General features: G+C 53.4%; 1 protein-coding gene across 3 annotated transcripts; it reads left to right on the top strand.

Moving 5' to 3' along the window:
- Positions 1 to 495: 495 nt before the first annotated feature.
- On the top strand, positions 496 to 14,713 carry SMTNL1 (smoothelin like 1). 3 transcript variants are annotated; one of them, XM_085010053.1, is made up of 8 exons: positions 496 to 614; positions 6,172 to 6,902; positions 7,128 to 7,260; positions 7,380 to 7,431; positions 8,726 to 8,884; positions 9,057 to 9,171; positions 9,348 to 9,499; positions 14,431 to 14,713. In XM_085010053.1, exons 2-8 carry the CDS (start codon positions 6,174 to 6,176, stop codon positions 14,573 to 14,575), a joined length of 1,485 nt encoding a protein of 494 aa, XP_084866179.1. In that variant the 5' UTR covers positions 496 to 614; positions 6,172 to 6,173; the 3' UTR covers positions 14,576 to 14,713. The 3 variants fall into 3 exon arrangements, 2 of the variants coding, with proteins under 2 accessions (XP_084866179.1, XP_084866178.1); XR_014836588.1 differs by lacking the exon at positions 496 to 614 and adding an exon at positions 841 to 906 and having other exon boundaries at positions 9,348 to 10,258; positions 11,987 to 14,713; XM_085010052.1 differs by lacking the exon at positions 496 to 614 and adding an exon at positions 841 to 906.
- Positions 14,714 to 16,888: the final 2,175 nt, after the last annotated feature.

The following is a 16,888-nucleotide window of genomic DNA, read 5'->3' as shown; positions in this document are numbered from 1 at the left end:
TGGCTGAAATGGTGGGGACAGGGAGGTGACTGGGAGAATCACAAGCTTTGTAAGGGGTGGGGACATCCTCGCCCTGCCCCCCAACATTCTCCAAAGGTAGTAGCTTTCTTAGATCGCAGGAAACCTGGAGAGGTTTTCTGATCAAAATCTCAATTCAGTACAAAGATTTATTTAGTGCCTGCTGTGCACCAGTCCCTTCAGCTCAAAATAGAACTCGGCTTTTGCAGCTTCTAGACTCTAAGCCCAGTGATCCATCAGCTTGGGCCGTCGGGCCTCTCCTCTGTGCCCCTCCCCCGCTCCAAATCTCCTTCTGGTGGGTCCTGAGCCACATCCTCACCTCGGCAGCTGCCCCCTGCACCCCCTCTTCAGCCCTCCCTTCTGCAGCTGCTTAGTCTGAGCAAGGGGAAAGGGGTCTATTTAAAGGCACATGGGTGAGGGGGGGGCAGTACAGGGGAGGCTTAGCCTGGGCCCTGGATGGGCTGGGGAGGCCAGACAGCTGGTGACCGCTCTTCAAATGGTTTTCAGGTCGCCCGGGCCAGGCGGGTACAACGGGAAGGAAGATGAACCCAGGACGAGGCCGGGGTCAGGCAGGAAGGACCGGCTGTGATTGAAAGGTGCCACCTGTCAGACCGCCATGGGAAATCCGAGCTTCCCAGTCCAGGGGAAAGTGTTGTACCAACAGAGGAGTAAACAATGCTCATCCTGGCCCTGCGGCTCTCGCCGTACGGGTGGGGTGGGGTGGGATGGGGGTGGGGTGGCAGGTGGGGGCGGGGGCAGCTGGAGGTGGGGGCGGGGACTGAAGAGCTGGGGGCTAGAAGCCACTGGGGCTGAAAGACAGCCAGGGAGTGAGGCCGCTCAGCTAGAGGAAGGAGGCAGCTCCAAGCCCCCAGGGCAGAGGCCCGTCAGGTAGGAGAGCCCTGGGCCCCTTTCTGAGTACCGCCTCCATCCGCCAACCCCTCTCCCACCTTCTGAAGGCGGGGGCCTCCGGTCGGGGCCCTGCAGTTGGTGAAATCCAGGTCCTTTCCACCTCTCTCTATGCCAGAGGTGCGGGGCTCAGCTCTGGGGGGCCAGGCAACTTAAGATCACCCACAGACTTGCCTGCAGGTGGCTATCCACGAGCACCTGACATGGGTAGAGAGGGCCTTGGGGGGTCTTATCAGTTCCAGCTGGGGTGGGAAGCAGAGTCTCTAAGCTATTAAGAGTGGCATCTGCAGAGTTCTCAACGTGGCTCTGTGGTAACGAACCAGACAAGTATCCATGAGGACCTGGGTTCGATCCCTGGCCTCACTCAGTGGGTTAAGGATTTTGTGTTGCTGTGAGCTGTGGTGTAGGTCACAGACACCTCTCAGATCCTGCATTACTGTGGCTGTGGTGTAGGTCAGCAGCTGCAGCTCTGACTTGACCCCTAGACTGGGAACCTCCATGTGCCCTGGGTGCGGCCCTAAACAAACAAAAAAAGAGTGGCCTCTGCAGAGGTTGTCCCTGGTGGGATGGGAGATGGTGGAAGCTTTAGGACCAGCAGAGGACAGACCAGGTGGCTGTGGGTTGTGGAGATATTAGCAGAACCATCAAGTGTTGTCTTATACTTGGTGGGGCCAGGAACTCAGCCTCCTGGGTCCTTTTCCTCCTGGTCTGCCAAGGAAAATAGGAAGGGGAGAGCTCTCATTGTGGCTCAGCAGTGATGAACCTGACTAGTATCCATGAGGTTGCGGGTTCGATCCCTGGCCTCCCTCAGTGGGTTAAGGATCCGGCATTGCTGTGAGCTGTGGTGTAGGTCACAGATGCAGCTCAGATCCCGCATTGCTGTGGCTGTGGTAGGCTGGCAGCTGTAGTTCTGATTCACCCCCTAGCCTGGGAACTTCCATATGCTGCAGGTGCGGCCCTAAAAAAAACCAAAAAAACAGACAAACAAAAATGGATAGAGGAGCTGTCGGCAGTGGGCACAAGGATTCCTGGGGAAGGAAGGAGGAAGGAAAGTGGAGAGAAAGGGAGGGAGGAGATGGTCTCCTGTGCACTTAGAAGAGGCAGCCTGGACTCCTCAGCACCACGTGCCTGCCCTCCCCCTCCAGAGGGATGCCCCTCACCCTGGGCCAGAGCCTTTGAAGGGGACGCTGGCTGAGGAGCTGGTGGGGGCAGCATCCCTGCCACAGGTCCTGAACTGGTTGTCAGGTGACCTGGGTTCCAGGTACAACTTGGCCATTTCATTGCCCTCGGACTTCTGTCAAGGGATCAGCTCCCCAAGCCTGGAATTCCTAATCTGTAAAATGGGGCCGATAACACCTGTTCCGAAGGGTTCGTGTGAGGAATTTGCTCGGGGACGTAAAAGTGGGCACCGCAGCGCAGGCTGTGAACGGCTCTAGAGTTGTCAGTGCCGGGATGGGTGGTGTTATCCTGGTGCCTCCACATCCGAGTTTCTTCGCTCCTCGTCTATTTATGACAGGCCTGTGGGGTGGAAAGCTGAGGGGAGGAATACGCAGGATGAGTGAGGTGTGTGTGTCACCGGCCCTTTCCCTCCGCCATCCTAAGTGCGTCGCATGTAGCTCAAGGGTCAAATGGAAGAGGCGCTCAGCTATGTCTTGGCCAAGTGCTCACACGCTTTGAGGTATAAAAAGGGCTTATCATCATCTTACTGGTGTTCCGCTCTCTTTGCCTTGTCTTACCAACTAAATGCCCTCACGGCTGAGTCAGGACCTTAATCTGGCACAGGGCTGGCCAGAGGCCAGCCTACACCATAGAGCCAATGCAGGAGTTCTCTTCTGGCGCAGCTGGTTAAGGATCCCGAGGTGTCAGTGCAGCGGCTTGGGTCACTGCTGTAGCATGGGTTCGATCCCTGGCCCAAGAACTTCCACATGCCACGGGGATGACCAGAGAAACAAACAAACAAAAATAAACAAAGCAAGCTGTTGTAAACCATGTGCCCCTCCGGCACACTGCAGCGCCAGGCACATCTCAAAATACATTCTATGCATTGACTTCCTTAACTTTCCACTGTCCCTATGAGGTGAGACCTATTTTTATCTCCAGAAATCAAAACACAGAGAGGGTAAGTAGCTTGCTCAAGGTCACTGTGGAGCTGGGATCGCATCACAGGAAGCTCCAGAATCCGTAATTTTCACCACGGCTCCATGCCACCTTGCCAACAAGAGTGCAGAGCAGGAAGGGGTGGCGGGGATCATTTAGACCAGCATTTGCCATACTTCCTTCTGCTAAAGGTGGCATGGCTCGAGAGGGTGACAGATGCACCTCAGGAAAAATAAAGCAAGGAGAAAAAGAAGCAAGCCAAAAAAAAAAAAATAAAATAAAATCCATGGCCAAATAGGTATGGAGAAACGTGAATGAAATAAAGCTAAGGGAAGTTAAAGTCTCTTTACTGTGGTGTATCTATCTATCTAAGTGCTAATGAAGAGTTAAGGGTAGGCTGTTTCTGAAACAACCTTAGCCAGAGAAGGCATCTCCCTTTCCCCATCCCTCAGCCCTTATTAATGTCTTCAGAGACCCTAGTTTTTCAGAGAACAGTTTGGAAAGCTGATCTAGAATAATTCTGTCATTGCTTTAGCAACTGAGGCTCTTTCTAGAGAGGCAAAGAGACTTGCTGAAGTCTCAGACAGCTGGGTAGGGGTCAAGGCCAGCTCCCAGCTTCCTGATAATGCACATCATTGGCTTCCCTCTATTTTTTTTGGCCGCACCCATGGCCTGTGGAAGTTCCTGAGCCAGGGATCAAACCCATGCTACAGCAGTGACAACACCAGATCCTTAACACGATGCGCCACAAGGGAACTCCCCTTCTAACTTGAATACCGGAGCTGCTTAACTAGGAAGGGGCTCTGGCAGGAGGGGTGCAGTTGGAAGGCAGTGTGAGCATCTTTGAAAAGTCCCAGCCTGTTTCCTAGGGAAACAGTGGGCGACTGAATCCAGGGACCCCAGGACTCTGGTCTGGGGGCAGTGAAACCCAAATGGGTGTCAGGATCAAAACCCTACTCCTTGTATACCTGTCCTCCTCCCTCTGTCCCGGTTACCCAGGTGCTCTGGGTACTGTACCCAGAACGATGGCACTGCAGAGGGCAGGAGGTATTTTTAGCCAGTGACAGGAGTGTCTACTTCTTTTACGGCCTGAGTCATGCCCTGAACACTATTCTGGGATTATTTTCTCTGTAAACAGACCCCCAAGAAGGGCAGATGGATGAAGGAGCTGGCCCTGTCCCCCTACCCAGCTGTTTCTGTAACTCCAAGAGACTAATCGTCCCTCAGTGTCTGTAGGGGATGGTCCCAGCATCCTTTGCAGATACCAAAATCTGCGGATGCTCAAGTGTTTTATATGAAAATATGTAATATTTGCATATAACCTATGCACATCCTCCCTTATACTTTAAGTCATTCCTAGATTATTTATAAAGCCCAATACAATGAAAATGTTATGTCAATCCTGTAACTAACATTGTAAATACATACAAATGCTATGTAAATAGTTGAAGTGGCAGCAACTTCAAGTTTTGCCTTTTGGAATTTTCTGGATTTTTTTTTTTCAAATATACACCATCCAAGTTTTGCAGAACCTGCGGAGAGGGGAGGCTGACTGTACATACAGTCCTTGAATAGGAAACCTCACGTCAAAGGGTCATAATCGCTCTCCTCCCCCACCCCCGGCAGCTGGAGGGTCAGATGTCCCTGCAGAGGTTAGTTAGGGAGAGTCCCTTTCTGTTCTTCACTAAAGGAAACTCATCCATGCCCAGGCTCAGCTCTTCAGAGAACCACGCACAGGCTGACAGAGCTGGCCGAGACCCAGACACCAAGCTGGCGTGGGGTTTCCTAAGTCCCAGTTATTTTTACACCAGCTCCATGATTTAGGTATTTTGTATTCTGTATTCTGCTTTCTTGAATGTCTTCCTTTCGATTAACTTATTTTTATTTCAATAAATGTATTTTTACAAGAAACTTTATATCACCCCTGGAAAGGGAAACTCAACATCACTGGCCAGAAATAGAAAGTCACAGTAAAAATAAATACAATGTGATCAAAACCGTATTACTAAATTCTGTCTAGAGACTTCTGCCTACTTTGGGCTCTAAGCCTGAGGGCAACTGTCTCCACTAAAGTGAGGGAATAGCAACAGTTCCACAAGGGGTTCGAGATGGGGGCTAGCATCAAGTTGTAACCATCTCACTGACTTAGTCAAAAAAAGGCAAAATCAGGAGTTCCCGTCGTGGCGCAGTGGTTAACGAATCTGACTAGGAACCATGAGGTTGCGGGTTCGGTCCCTGCCCTTGCTCAGTGGGTTAATGATCCGGCATTGCTGTGACTGTGGTGTAGGCTGGCGGCTACAGCTCTGATTCGACCCCTAGCCTGGGAACTTCCGTATACAGCATGAGAGGGTCTAAAAAGCCAAAAAAAAAAAAAAAAAAAAAAAAAAAAAAAAAAAAAGAGGCAAAATCATTGAAAAGGCATTATGTGGCATTCCTGCTGTGGTGCAGTGGGTTAATGGTCGGGCTTGTCCCTGTGGAGGTACTGATTCCATCCCTGGCCCAGCACAGTGGGTTAAAGGATACGGTATTGCTGCAGCTGTGGCATAGGTCACAGACTTTATCCCTAATCCGGGAACTTCCATATGTCATGGGGGCGGCCAAAAAAGAAAGAAAGAAAAGGTATTATGTGATCCAATACTCTTTTTGTTTCTTTGTTTAGGGCCATACCCTCAGCATATGGAAGTTCCCAGGCTAGAGGTCCAATCAGAGCTGCACTGCTGGCCCACACCACAGCCACAGCAATGACCAGATCTGAGCAAAATCTGTAACCTACACCACAGCTCATGGCAACGCCAGATCCTTAACCCACTAAGGGAGGCCAGGGATCGAACCCACATCCTCATGGATACTAGTTGGGTTCATAACCCATTGCACCACAACAGGAACTCCAATGATCCAATATTCTTTAAAGCCCATGCTACAACCTGCAGAGGGCATTAGGTGAACATCGTCGGGCATCGAGCAAAAGTGGCTGGCTCAGCACCCCATTTGGGGGGAGGTAACCCCTTCATTTCATCAGAGGGAGAGTGGATGCTTGTGTCATGTGTCCGAGCAGGGGGGAACCCAAGACTGAACCACAGGCCTCCAGACTCCAAGGCCTTCACCTGCAGAAAGGAGGCATGACCAGGCCTGCTTGTCTTCTCTTTGCAGAGATGGAGCAGAAGAAAGGGAAGCCCTCTGAGGACGGGACCACTGTCTCCCCAGCCACGGAGGCCCCAGAGACGGTGGGAGATGGAGCCTCTGCAGAGGACGAGGCCACAGGCCCAGCTGAGAGGTCTGTCAACGAGGGGCCTCCAGGTGGGGCAGGAAAGCGGGAGAGTGCACCAGCCAAGGACAACACATCAGCTGAATTCCAGGGGGAAGCAGATGGGTTGGATGAGGTCAAGGTGGAACCCAAAGGGAAGGCTGAACTTCAAAAGGAGGATGATGGGAAGGAAGAGACCGACTCTGAACTCAAGGAGGCTGAGGGAAAAGAGACCACGTTGGCCTCTGAGAACCAGATGGCTTATGAGAAAGAGGCCAAGCCTGGATCTAGGGAGAAAGCTAACCTGAATGATGAGGCCAAGGCTGAGCCAAAGCAAGCTGCTGGGGAGCAGGAGGCCAACACTGGAGGCAGGGAGGCCACTGAGGAGGAGGCCAAGGCTGGAGGCAGGGAGGCCACTGACAAGGAGGAGGTCAAGCCTGGAGGCGGCGAGGCCACTGGCAAGGAGGAGGCCACCACAGTCTCTCAGGAGGAGAACGACAAGACAGAAGAGCCTAAGGCTGAAGCCCAGGAGAAAGCCTGTGCTCCAGAAGCCAAGTCGGACTCTCAGAAGAAGGCTGCCATGGAAGAGGAGGCCAAGGCTGAACCGCAGGAGGAGGAAGAGATGAAGGAGGAGCTGGTAAGAGAGAAAGAGGAGAGGAGGGAAGAGGCCCCCACAGGCGTCCCCTCACCCCCCGGAAGCAGGCCCCTTCCTGCTCTATTCTCTTGGGAAAGTCCAGTCTTCCCCCTGATGTCTAGCACCTGGGGTGGGGCTGTGGGGGCCCCAGGTTGCCTTCCAGGTCTTTCTGAAGCCCTCACCGAGACGTGGGCAGCTGCGAGCCCACACGGGTCATGTTGGTTCCAGGAGCCAGGCAGCCCTGATGAAGAGCAGAACCAGGGTATGGAGGGAGAGTCAGAGGAAGGCGCAGGAGTGCCTCCCAGCTCCCCGGAGGAGTGGCCAGAGAGCCCCACGGAGGAGGGCGGCGGCCCCAGCCCAGGTGAGTGAGAACCCGGTAGCCCACAAATGAATGGTGCAGGGGCTGCCCTGAGGGGGCGTGTGGGGAGTGCCCCTCAGGTCACCCCAGTTTCCCTCCCTCCCTCTGTTCCTTTCCCCCAGATGGGCTGAGTCCAATTGCCGAAGCTTCCGGAGAGACCAGTCCTTCAGCCAGGTAACGTCAAACTCCTGGAGCCCCAGCTCCACCCCAACCCCACCTGCTCCCTTGCAAAGTCTACCATCCCCTGGGCCTGGGCCTCCCCAGTATCTGATCTCTGAGTATGCCAGGAATCTTGGTTTTCAGCCCCTCAGCCTAGGGCAGAGTGTGGAAGCAAAGGGCTGGTGGAGCCTGGATGGTCCCCTCCCACCCTCTGCTGAAGCCTCATCAGCACCTGGTGGCTCTTCACCAGGGTTCCTGGTCTGGCCACCCAGCACTGCTCCACGGTGTCAGCATCACCCTTAAGAGCATGAGCAGAAAGCCTGCGTTTGGACAGTGACTCTGCTGCTTACCAGCTGTGTGATCTTGGCCGTATCACTTTGCCTCTCCTCCCTTGTGAAGTGGGCACAGTCACTGTACCCACTGCATAGGATTCTCCTGAGGCTCAAGTGATGGATGTGTGTAAAGCACTCAGCCCTGGAGTTCTCATCATGGCTCAGGGGGTTAAGTACCCAACTAATGTCCACAAGATGCAGGTTGGATCCCTGGCCTCACTCAGTGGGTTAAGGATCCCGTGTGGCCGTGAGTTGTGGTGTAGGTCACAGACGCAGCTTGGATCTGGTGTTGCTGTGGCTGTGGTGTAGGCCCGCAGCTACAGCTTTGATTAGACCCCTAGCCTGAGAACTTCCATATCCTCTGGATGTGGCCCTAAAAAGCCCCCCCCCCAAAAAAAAGCACTCAGCCCAGCGCCTGGTGCCTGGAGGTGCCATTTAAAATGAAAGCCTTATTCTTGCCACAGCACAACTTTAGTCATTGTAAGAGTCTTCGTTTATTTCAAGCTGAAATTCACCTCCGTGTCACCTCCTTAGGGAAAGGTAACCTTGGGGAGCTCTGTGGCCAGCCCAGCTGGGTGTTCTGAATTGCTCTTCTCACACAGGTCCTAAAACCACCTCATCAGGTAGTTGTTCTTGTCCCCATTGTACAGATGAGAAAGCTGAGGCTCAGAGACTGACATGACAATCCCAAGATCACACAGCAAATAAGAGGCAAAGGTCAGACCTCAGAGAGCCCCAGTTCTGCACACACATCCCGCCAGACCACATGCTCCCCGGAGTTAGACTGGGCCTCACTCTTCCCTCTCAACAGCTCACGATGCTGGGCGCAGAGGGAACATGGGCGAGAGTGGGGGCCACAACCTTGTAAGCCTCTTGAGACTCCGGGGACCACGCTCAGCCAGCCCCTGGCCTCCTCCCGGTTCCGCTGGTCCCAGCCCTTCTCACGCTTCTCTGATCTTTTCCCCCCACCCCCGCAGTGAATCTTCGCCCAGCGATGTACCCCAGAGCCCCACAGAGCCCCCGCCCTCACAGGAGAAGAAGAAGGAAAGGGCACCAGAGCGGAGGGTGTCAGCCCCTGTCCGGCCCCGGGGGCCCCGGGCCCAGAACCGCAAGGCCATCGTGGACAAGTTTGGCGGGTAGGATGCGGTGCCAGGGGAGCTGCTGGGCTGGGATGGTTGGAGGGGACGGGATGGGGGTGGATCCTGAGAGGCAGGAGGAAGAGCCCAGGCCCGGGTGGGAGTACAGACGTCTCCTCTGGGGCTGGGGTTTCTCCCTCATGGGACCCTCCCACCTCTCTCGCCTTTGCAGAGCAGCCTCGGGCCCCACCGCCCTGTTCCGGAACACCAAGGCCGCGGGGGCTGCCATCGGCGGTGTTAAGAACATGCTCTTGGAGTGGTGCCGGGCCATGACTAGGAACTACGAGGTGCACAGGACTGGGCCACGGGGTGCGGCAGGGACCCTTCCCCAGGGCGGCTGTGCTGGGAGGATCTGAGTGATGCAAAGCCCGGGGGCGAGGCGGGGGGGAAGCGTGGAGGGGGGCAACGTCAGGCCCTCTAGCTGAGGCTCACCAAGGCCTCTGGGGCCTCCGCTTGCCTGCAGCACGTGGACATCCAGAACTTCTCCTCCAGCTGGAGCAGCGGCATGGCCTTCTGCGCCCTCATCCACAAGTTCTTCCCCGATGCCTTTGACTATGCTGAGCTGGACCCCACAAAGCGCAGGCACAACTTCACCTTGGCCTTCTCCACGGCAGAGTAAGCCCTCCCGGGGATGCAGAGGTGGCCGGGAGCTCCGGGGCCGCCTACCCAGAACCGGTTCTGCAGATGCTGGTTTTCCCAGTGCGGATTTACAGGGACCAGGTAGTGCAGTGGTCAGGGAGGCAATTTACAGGGACCACGTAGTGCGGTGGTCAGGGAGGCACTGTGGCCACACATGCCTGTCTCTAAGAGGTATTTCTTGATCCCTGGGAACTATTTCAGGACATAGCAGTGGGTGAAAAGGGCAGAATCTCTGCTTGGCCGTGGCTCACATTCTAAAGGAGAGACGGATCCTGAACACACTTCCTGTGAAATATAATGTAGGGGGACAGGTGCCATGAAGAAAGTTCAGGAGGGGTAAGGGTGATTGCAGAGATTTGGGGCCAGATTCTGACTCTGCTGTTTGTTAGCTGTGTGATGTTGGACAGGCTCCTTTACCTCTCTGAACCTCCATATTCTGATTTTTTTTTTTGGCTGTACCCATGACATGGGAAAGTTCCGAGGCTAGGCACCAGATCTGAACCACAGTAGTGACAATGCCAAGTCCTTAACTGCTAAGCCATCGGGAAACTCCCATATCCTGATGTTTAAAATGGGCACGAAATTCCTCATTTGCAGGGCTATGGTGAGTAACAAGTAAATAATTAAAAAAAAAAGTTTCTATGACAGTGCTTAACCCTTCACAAGCACTTCAAAAAATCTCAGCCGCTCTTCCTATTTATTTATTCACTTTTGCTTTTTAGGGCCGCACCCATGGCATATGGAAGTTCCCAGGCTAGGGGTCAAATCAGAGCTACAGCTGCCAGCCTACTCCACAGCCTCAGCAACGCGGGATCCAAGCTGTGTCTTCAACCTTCACCACAGCTTACGGCAACACCAGATCCTTAACCCACTGAGAGAAGCCAGGGATTGAACCCACATCCTCATGGATACTAGACATATTTGCTTCCACTGCGCCACAACAGGAACTCCTGTTCCTATTTTATAATGAATGCTATCACAGTTATTATGATAATTACTCACTGTGGAACCTGGTGAGGTGGATTTATTGCTGAGGGGCAGCTGGGCCGGGGAGTGGGATGGTGGCAGGATGGAGAAAGGGGTGGACTGGACAGGCAGAAAGGGGGTGAGGAGCAGTGTGGCCCAAGGAAGAACCTAAGAGGCAAAGATGGGGCTCCCATGTGGTGGGGAAGGGGAGGCATTCCCACCACCAAAGCCAGACTCAGCCAAAGGCTTCCATCTCTGCCCACGGTGAGGCCTGAGTCCTCCCTGATGGCACTGGGGCGCCTAGGAAAGGCTTGACAGGACTATGCAGAGGGTGGGCAAGGAAGCAGCTCTGAGGTCCTAGAACAGACTGCTGAATGCATTTCTTTCTCTCTTTTTTTCCTTTTTAGGGCCACACCTGCAAACATCTGGAAGTTCCCAGGCCAGGGGTTGAATTAGAGCTGCAGCTGCTGGCCTACACTGCAGCCACAGCAATGCCAGATCCAAACTGCATCTGTGACCTACACAACAGCTCACCGCAAAGCCAGATCCTTGACCCACTGAGTAAGGCCAGAGATCGAACCGACACCCTCATGGATACTAGCCGAGTTCATTTCCACTGAGCCACAACGGGAACTCCCCCATTGCATTTCTAAAGCTCTGGAACAGGGAATAAGTCATTGAGGATGTTTGTAGCACCTGGGCTGGGAGGCTGAGCCCTCTGGTCTAGTCCAGGCCTGGCCACCAATCTGCAGGGAAGCCTAGAGCAGCAATCTTCCCCTTTCCAGGCTTGTGTGTCCCCACCAGCAAAACAAGAGGGTTGATAGTGATTTGTACTTTTCAAGTGGGTCCCTCCTCCCCCACAGATTCCTCAAGCAAAATATTAAATGAATGCCCAACATATTAAACAGATTTAAGTGAAGCCTTTTTAGGTTAGGAGAGGTTCCTGGAGCACAGCGGCTTAGCACTCAACCCCCTGTTCCCGAGGTGATCCCTGAAGCATGTCCATAGGGCCCTAGGGCACCAAGGATGCTATTTGAAAACCACCAGACTTGACGCTCCAGACAATCCCTTACATTATCTTGCCAAGGGATGGGGTGAGTGCCCTGGGGTGGGGGGATTAGGGGGGGGGTCAGGATCACCTTTAACAGTGATGACAAGCCACAGGAATCAAGAGTGATAAGGAGTTCCCACGTGGTGCAGCAGGTTAAGGATCTGGTGTTGTTGCTGCAGCAGCTCAGATTGCGGCTGCGTGGGCTCCATCCCTGGCCCAGGAAATTTCACAAACAGGAAAAAAAAAAAAAGCGTTCCCGTGGTGGCGCAGCAAAAACAAATCCAACTAGGAACCTTGAGGTTGTGGGTTTGATCCCTGGCATCACTCAGTGGGTTAAGGATCTGGTGTTGCTGTGAGCTGTGGTGTAAGCTGCAGACATGGCTCGGATCTGGAGTTGCTGTGGCTGTGGCGTAGGCTGGCAGCTGTAGCTCCGATTGGACCCCTAGCCTGGGAACCTTCATATAACTCGGGCGCAGCCCTAAAAAGCAAAAAACAAAACAAAAACAAACAAGCAAAACAAATTAGAAAGAACCAAAAAAGGTCGATGGGGTGTCAGGCACTCTGCTAAGTGCTTTTCTTGGCTCCTCTCATTTGATGTTCACAACTCTCCAGGTAGCTACAAGCAGAGACGTTATGTGAGGTTTGCGCAGGAGCACTATGGCAACACTGGGATGGAAAGTGAAACTCCTAGTCAGGGCTGAGAGTTCTTGGTGAATATCAGGAGGGCACATGGCTCGGCGCGGAGCAGGTGTCCCTGGCCTGTGGGGCACGGGTCACTGTCCTCCTCCAGCAGAGCCACGGGAAGGCAGAAGGAATAATCAGGCGAGGATGACAGGTGGCAGGAGGCATCAGGCAGCAAGAAAGGATGCTTGGGGATAGAGAATGGAGAATAGACCTCCATCCTCCATCTTCCCCCCCACCCCCACCCCGCATCTCTCTATGAGGAGCTGAGTTTGAATCCGGCCACCTCCTTCCTAGCTCTCCGACCCTCGGCAGCCACCTGAACCTCTCTCAGGTTTGGCGCGAAGGTTAACTGTGCAAAGTAAGGGGATCCTTGGCACAGCCGTCACATCCCACTGGCTTCCTTCTGGAACTTTCCTCTGATTCCCATGGAACAGCCAGTGCTGGAGCCCCTATGCGGTCTCCATCAGCTGTGCTGTTGGAGGAACCTGACTGGGCTCCCCAGGCCCAATGGGAACAAAGCTTTGCCTCTCCTGTGTCAGGGGAAAGCACTGCATTGGTTGCAGGGAGCTTGTCCCATTCTTCGAAATCTTCCCAGTCTGTGCTCCTCCCCCACTCCCAGGCCAGTCCAGCTTAGGTTTCAGCCCAGCTGTCTCAGCCCCAAGAGCAGATTTTCACTGGGACCCTGGTTTCACTTACTGCCAGCACCCATGGCGGTTTGGCAGGCAGGGACTGCTAAGACCTGGCTTCAGGGCAGAGATGAAAGAGGCATCGGGCAGACTTGCGGTTGAGTCCCAGCTGTATCACTCGCTTTGACCTTGAGCAAATCACCAAAACGCTCTGAGGCTCTGGTTCTTGTGCTGGTTGAACACAGAGGGGTGGGGTAAATGAGACCATTCACGGGGAAGCACTTGATGAAGCCCCTGGCACAGGGTGGCAAGGCAGGAACAGTGGTTCAATCAGATGGTGTCACCTCAGCAAAGCCAGGAGTAGCATGTGACCCCAAAGAGCAGCTGGGAAGTTAGAAAAAGGACTTGCTGCTAAGTACCATGCCATTGCTCAAACACATTAAGCACTCCTGCCTCAGGACCTTTGCATAAGCTGTTTCCTCTGCCTGGAATCCTCTTCCCGCAGATTTAGTCTCTTTAAGAGACCTTTCCTGAGCTCCCTATTAAAGATCCCTTTAGAGTTCCTGTGTGGCTCAGTGGGTTAAGGATATGGCGTCACTGCAGTGGCTTGGGTCATTGCTGTGGCACGGATTTGATTGGCGCGGATTTGATCCCTGGCCCAGGAACTTCTGCATGCCACAGGTGAGGCTGAAGATAAATAATTTAAATCCCCTTGAACACAGAGACATATGCTTGTCTCCCTTCCTGGCCTTATTTTTCTCCATAGCAGCTCTCAGCATCTGCTGTACCACTGATTTCCTGTGTTTGATGACTGTCTTCTGCCACAAGAAATGTCAGTGACATGGGGTGGGGGTTGATTTTGATCAGTGCTGAATCCCCTGGAAGAGTACCTAGCACATAGTAGGCCCTCAGTAAATACAGAGAGACTGAATGGAGTTGGAGAGTTTGCAAATACAGGCCAACACTCTAGCTAGGACTGGGGTTCTGTCCTTTAAACTCTTCCTGAGAGGCTTCCCGTCCAGAGGACAGAGACAGGAGCACGTGGAAGGGGCGGGTTAATGCAGAACTACAGACCAAATGAAGACACAGGAAAACGAAAACACGGGCTTTGGAGTTCCCACTGTGGCCCAGCGGTAGTGAACCTGACTAGTATCCATGAGGACTCGGGTTTGATCCCTGGTCTCGCACAGTGGATTAAAGATCTGGCATTGCCGTGAGCTGTGGTGTAGGTCACAGACATGGTTCAGGTCCCATATTGCTGTGGCTGTGTCACAGGCCTCAGCTGCAGCTCCCATAGCCTGGAAACCTCCACATGCTGCATGTGCAGCACCCCCCCACCCCCAAAAAAGGAAAACACAGGCTTTGGAATCAGACCAGCCAGCTGAGTGTGAGTCTGAACTCTGTTGGGACTCCCTTATTGCAGCCGTACAATGGGATGGTTGGCCTGGATGACCTCCTGGCTCTGAGGCACATAGTTCTGGGGTTTTATTCTTGCTGGGCTGCACTTGCCCCCCGCCCCAGCTCCCACATCCTCCGCCGTTGGCTCTCTGCTCCTCACCCCTCCCCATCCTGCCCCTCAGGAAGCTGGCTGACTGCGCCCAGCTGCTGGAGGTGGATGACATGGTGCGGCTGGCAGTGCCTGACTCCAAGTGCGTCTACACCTACATCCAGGAGCTATACCGCAGCCTCGTGCAAAAGGGGCTGGTGAAGACCAAGAAGAAATGAGGGGCCAGCCGACCTGGTAGGCAGAGCGCCCAGCTGATCAGAGGCTCACTTCTGCTCCATGGAGGTAGCAGCAGCGCTGGGGCTCAGGCAGGCGCAGATGGCACCAGTTTTAACTACATTAAAAGTTCTTTTGTAAAATCTTGTCTGGCCCCTCAATGCTTCCTCCCTACCCTTCCCGGGAACCTCTCTCACCTGGGATCATAAACTCAGGCCTCCTGATAGAATTTTCTTAAATCATATGATTTCTTGATTTTCTTTTCTTTTTTTGTCTTTTAGGGCCTCACCAGTGGCATATAGAGGTTCCCAGGCTAGGGGTTGAATCAGAGCTACAGCTGCCAGCCTACGCCACAGCCACAGCCACACGGCATCCGAGCCGCATCTGCAACCTACACCACAGCTCAGGGCAACACCGGATCCTTAACTCACTGGGCAAGGCCAGGGATCGAACCCACGTCCTCATGGATGCTAGCTGGGCTCATTAACCACTGAGCCATGACGGGAACTCCTGATTTCTTGATTTTCATATCAAATCACTTGATATGATTTTCTCAACAACCATGAAGGGCATCTGGGAAAGGATAGCAGCCTGGGTCCCACCACTCACTAGCTGTGTGTCCCTGGGTCAGTGAGTTAACCTCTCTGAGCCTCAGTTTACTGTCTAAAGAGGAATAACAGGAGTTCAAACTCATGGAGGAGCTGTGTGGGTTGAATGAGACCTGCAAGAGGACAAAAAGCCTCACCTAGGGCCTGTCACCTAAGTGTTTTGTAAGTGGTGGCCCAAAGTAACAACACATCTTACATTTCCAGCCACGGGTGGTACTTTCCCAATGCTTTTGCTTCTGTCCACACTTCTGTCAGGTTAGGGAATCCGAGGGCAAGGGCCAGAGTAGAAGATTCTCTAGAAACATCTCCCATATTAGGCTAGTGGGGCCTGGGGCGATTCCCTTGATTCAGTGATACCCTATATTCTGTCTCTTAAAAGCCAGTGATTATCCAGGAGCTTAGAACCATTGCACCCAGAAACTTCTTCCTTCGAGTTAAGATAATCCCTCCTACTCTGGCTGAAGTTTTGGCTTGTGTTTTTCCACTGCTCCTTATAACTGAGAGCTGAGTTACAACTTCCTGCTAACAAGCCTTCCTGGCTCTATCAGCCACTCGGCAGCACGTGGGCTGGTGAGAACAGCTCACGAAGATCACAGACACAGAAACCAGCCAGCGTGGCACTGTGGCCAGAGGTGTGCCCTCTGCCTTGACTGGCGGCGTGGACCTGGCAACCCTCTGAAGCTGTGCCTTGGTTGTTTCACCCATAAAATGGGGATGTTACTATTGCGGACATGTTGATGACCCCTCCGGCCGAGGGTGGCCTGGTCCCTCATGGCCAGCTTTCCCCACAAGGCTTGGGGTTACCAGAGCCAAACATAAATGGAAGCAAGGTCACATCTTTTATGAGACTGCAGCTAGGAGTGGCTCAGTGGTAACAAACCCGACTAGTATCCATAAGGACAAGGGTTCAATCCCTGGCTTAGCTCAGTGGGTTAAGGATCTAGCATTGCCGTGAGCTTCAGTGTACTTACGGAAGCTGGTGGCTGTAGTTCTGTTTCAATCCCAAGACTGGGAACTTCCATATGCTGCACCCATGGCCCTAAAAAAAAAAAAAAATACTGCAGCTAAATCCCCGCCTCCTCTTCTCCCAATGAACCCCCATTCTTTCAATGAACAATCAGCTGGAGTCCACAGTTCATCTGTGACTTTAATGGCTGGGCAAGCACATGGTCGCCGTGGTTCCCCCCGGACTGGAAGCTGGAGGGGAGACCTCTCTCTGCTTAAAGCCTGGTCCCCAGGAACCAGAACCTAATGGGACAGCAAGTGGTTTTGAAACCATGTAGGCATGTGGACGTTTCTGGGCCGGGGATCGAACCCGTGCCACAGCAGCAACCCAAGCCACTGCAGTGACAATGTCAGATCCTGAACCCACTGGGCCATGAGGAAACTCTGAGATTAGATTTTTCACTTTATGTTTCATCAGTGGAAGAGAAAAGGTTTTGCACCTAAATCTATGTGTACCTATCAGCGGTCTGGCTGATCTCATTCACTCAATCAACAAAATGATTCATTGTGAAAAGGATCCCCACCCTAGGACCTGCCTCCTACCCATACACCCCACCACCCCTCCACCCCGTGCCTGGACCATGGCGCGGGATTCCGGTCAGCTGCTGGGCTCACTGCCCACAAGCTGGCTTGGAAGGTGGCCTGAGTCTCTACGATGGACCAACTAGCGAAACCAGGAATCCCATCTCACAGAGTCCAGAAGAG

Source organism: Sus scrofa, chromosome 2, assembly GCF_054392235.1.
Source record: "Sus scrofa isolate SSC_HxYL_T2T_F1_AM1 chromosome 2, Sscrofa_HxYL_maternal_Yorkshire_Landrace_v2.0, whole genome shotgun sequence".
In the NCBI taxonomy this organism is placed as follows: domain Eukaryota; kingdom Metazoa; phylum Chordata; class Mammalia; order Artiodactyla; family Suidae; genus Sus; species Sus scrofa.
Note: the sequence above shows the minus strand (reverse complement) of the source record. Positions and strands in the feature narration are given on the sequence as shown.

Coding starts and splice junctions, on each gene's coding strand:
- SMTNL1 (XM_085010053.1), top strand. CDS start 6,174: ATGGAGCAGAAGAAAGGGAAGCCCTCTGAGGACGGGACCACTGTCTCC. Junction 7,261..7,379: donor GGGCGGCGGCCCCAGCCCAG/GTGAGTGAGAAC, acceptor CCTTTCCCCCAG/ATGGGCTGAGTCCAATTGCC. Junction 9,172..9,347: donor CCATGACTAGGAACTACGAG/GTGCACAGGACT, acceptor GCTTGCCTGCAG/CACGTGGACATCCAGAACTT.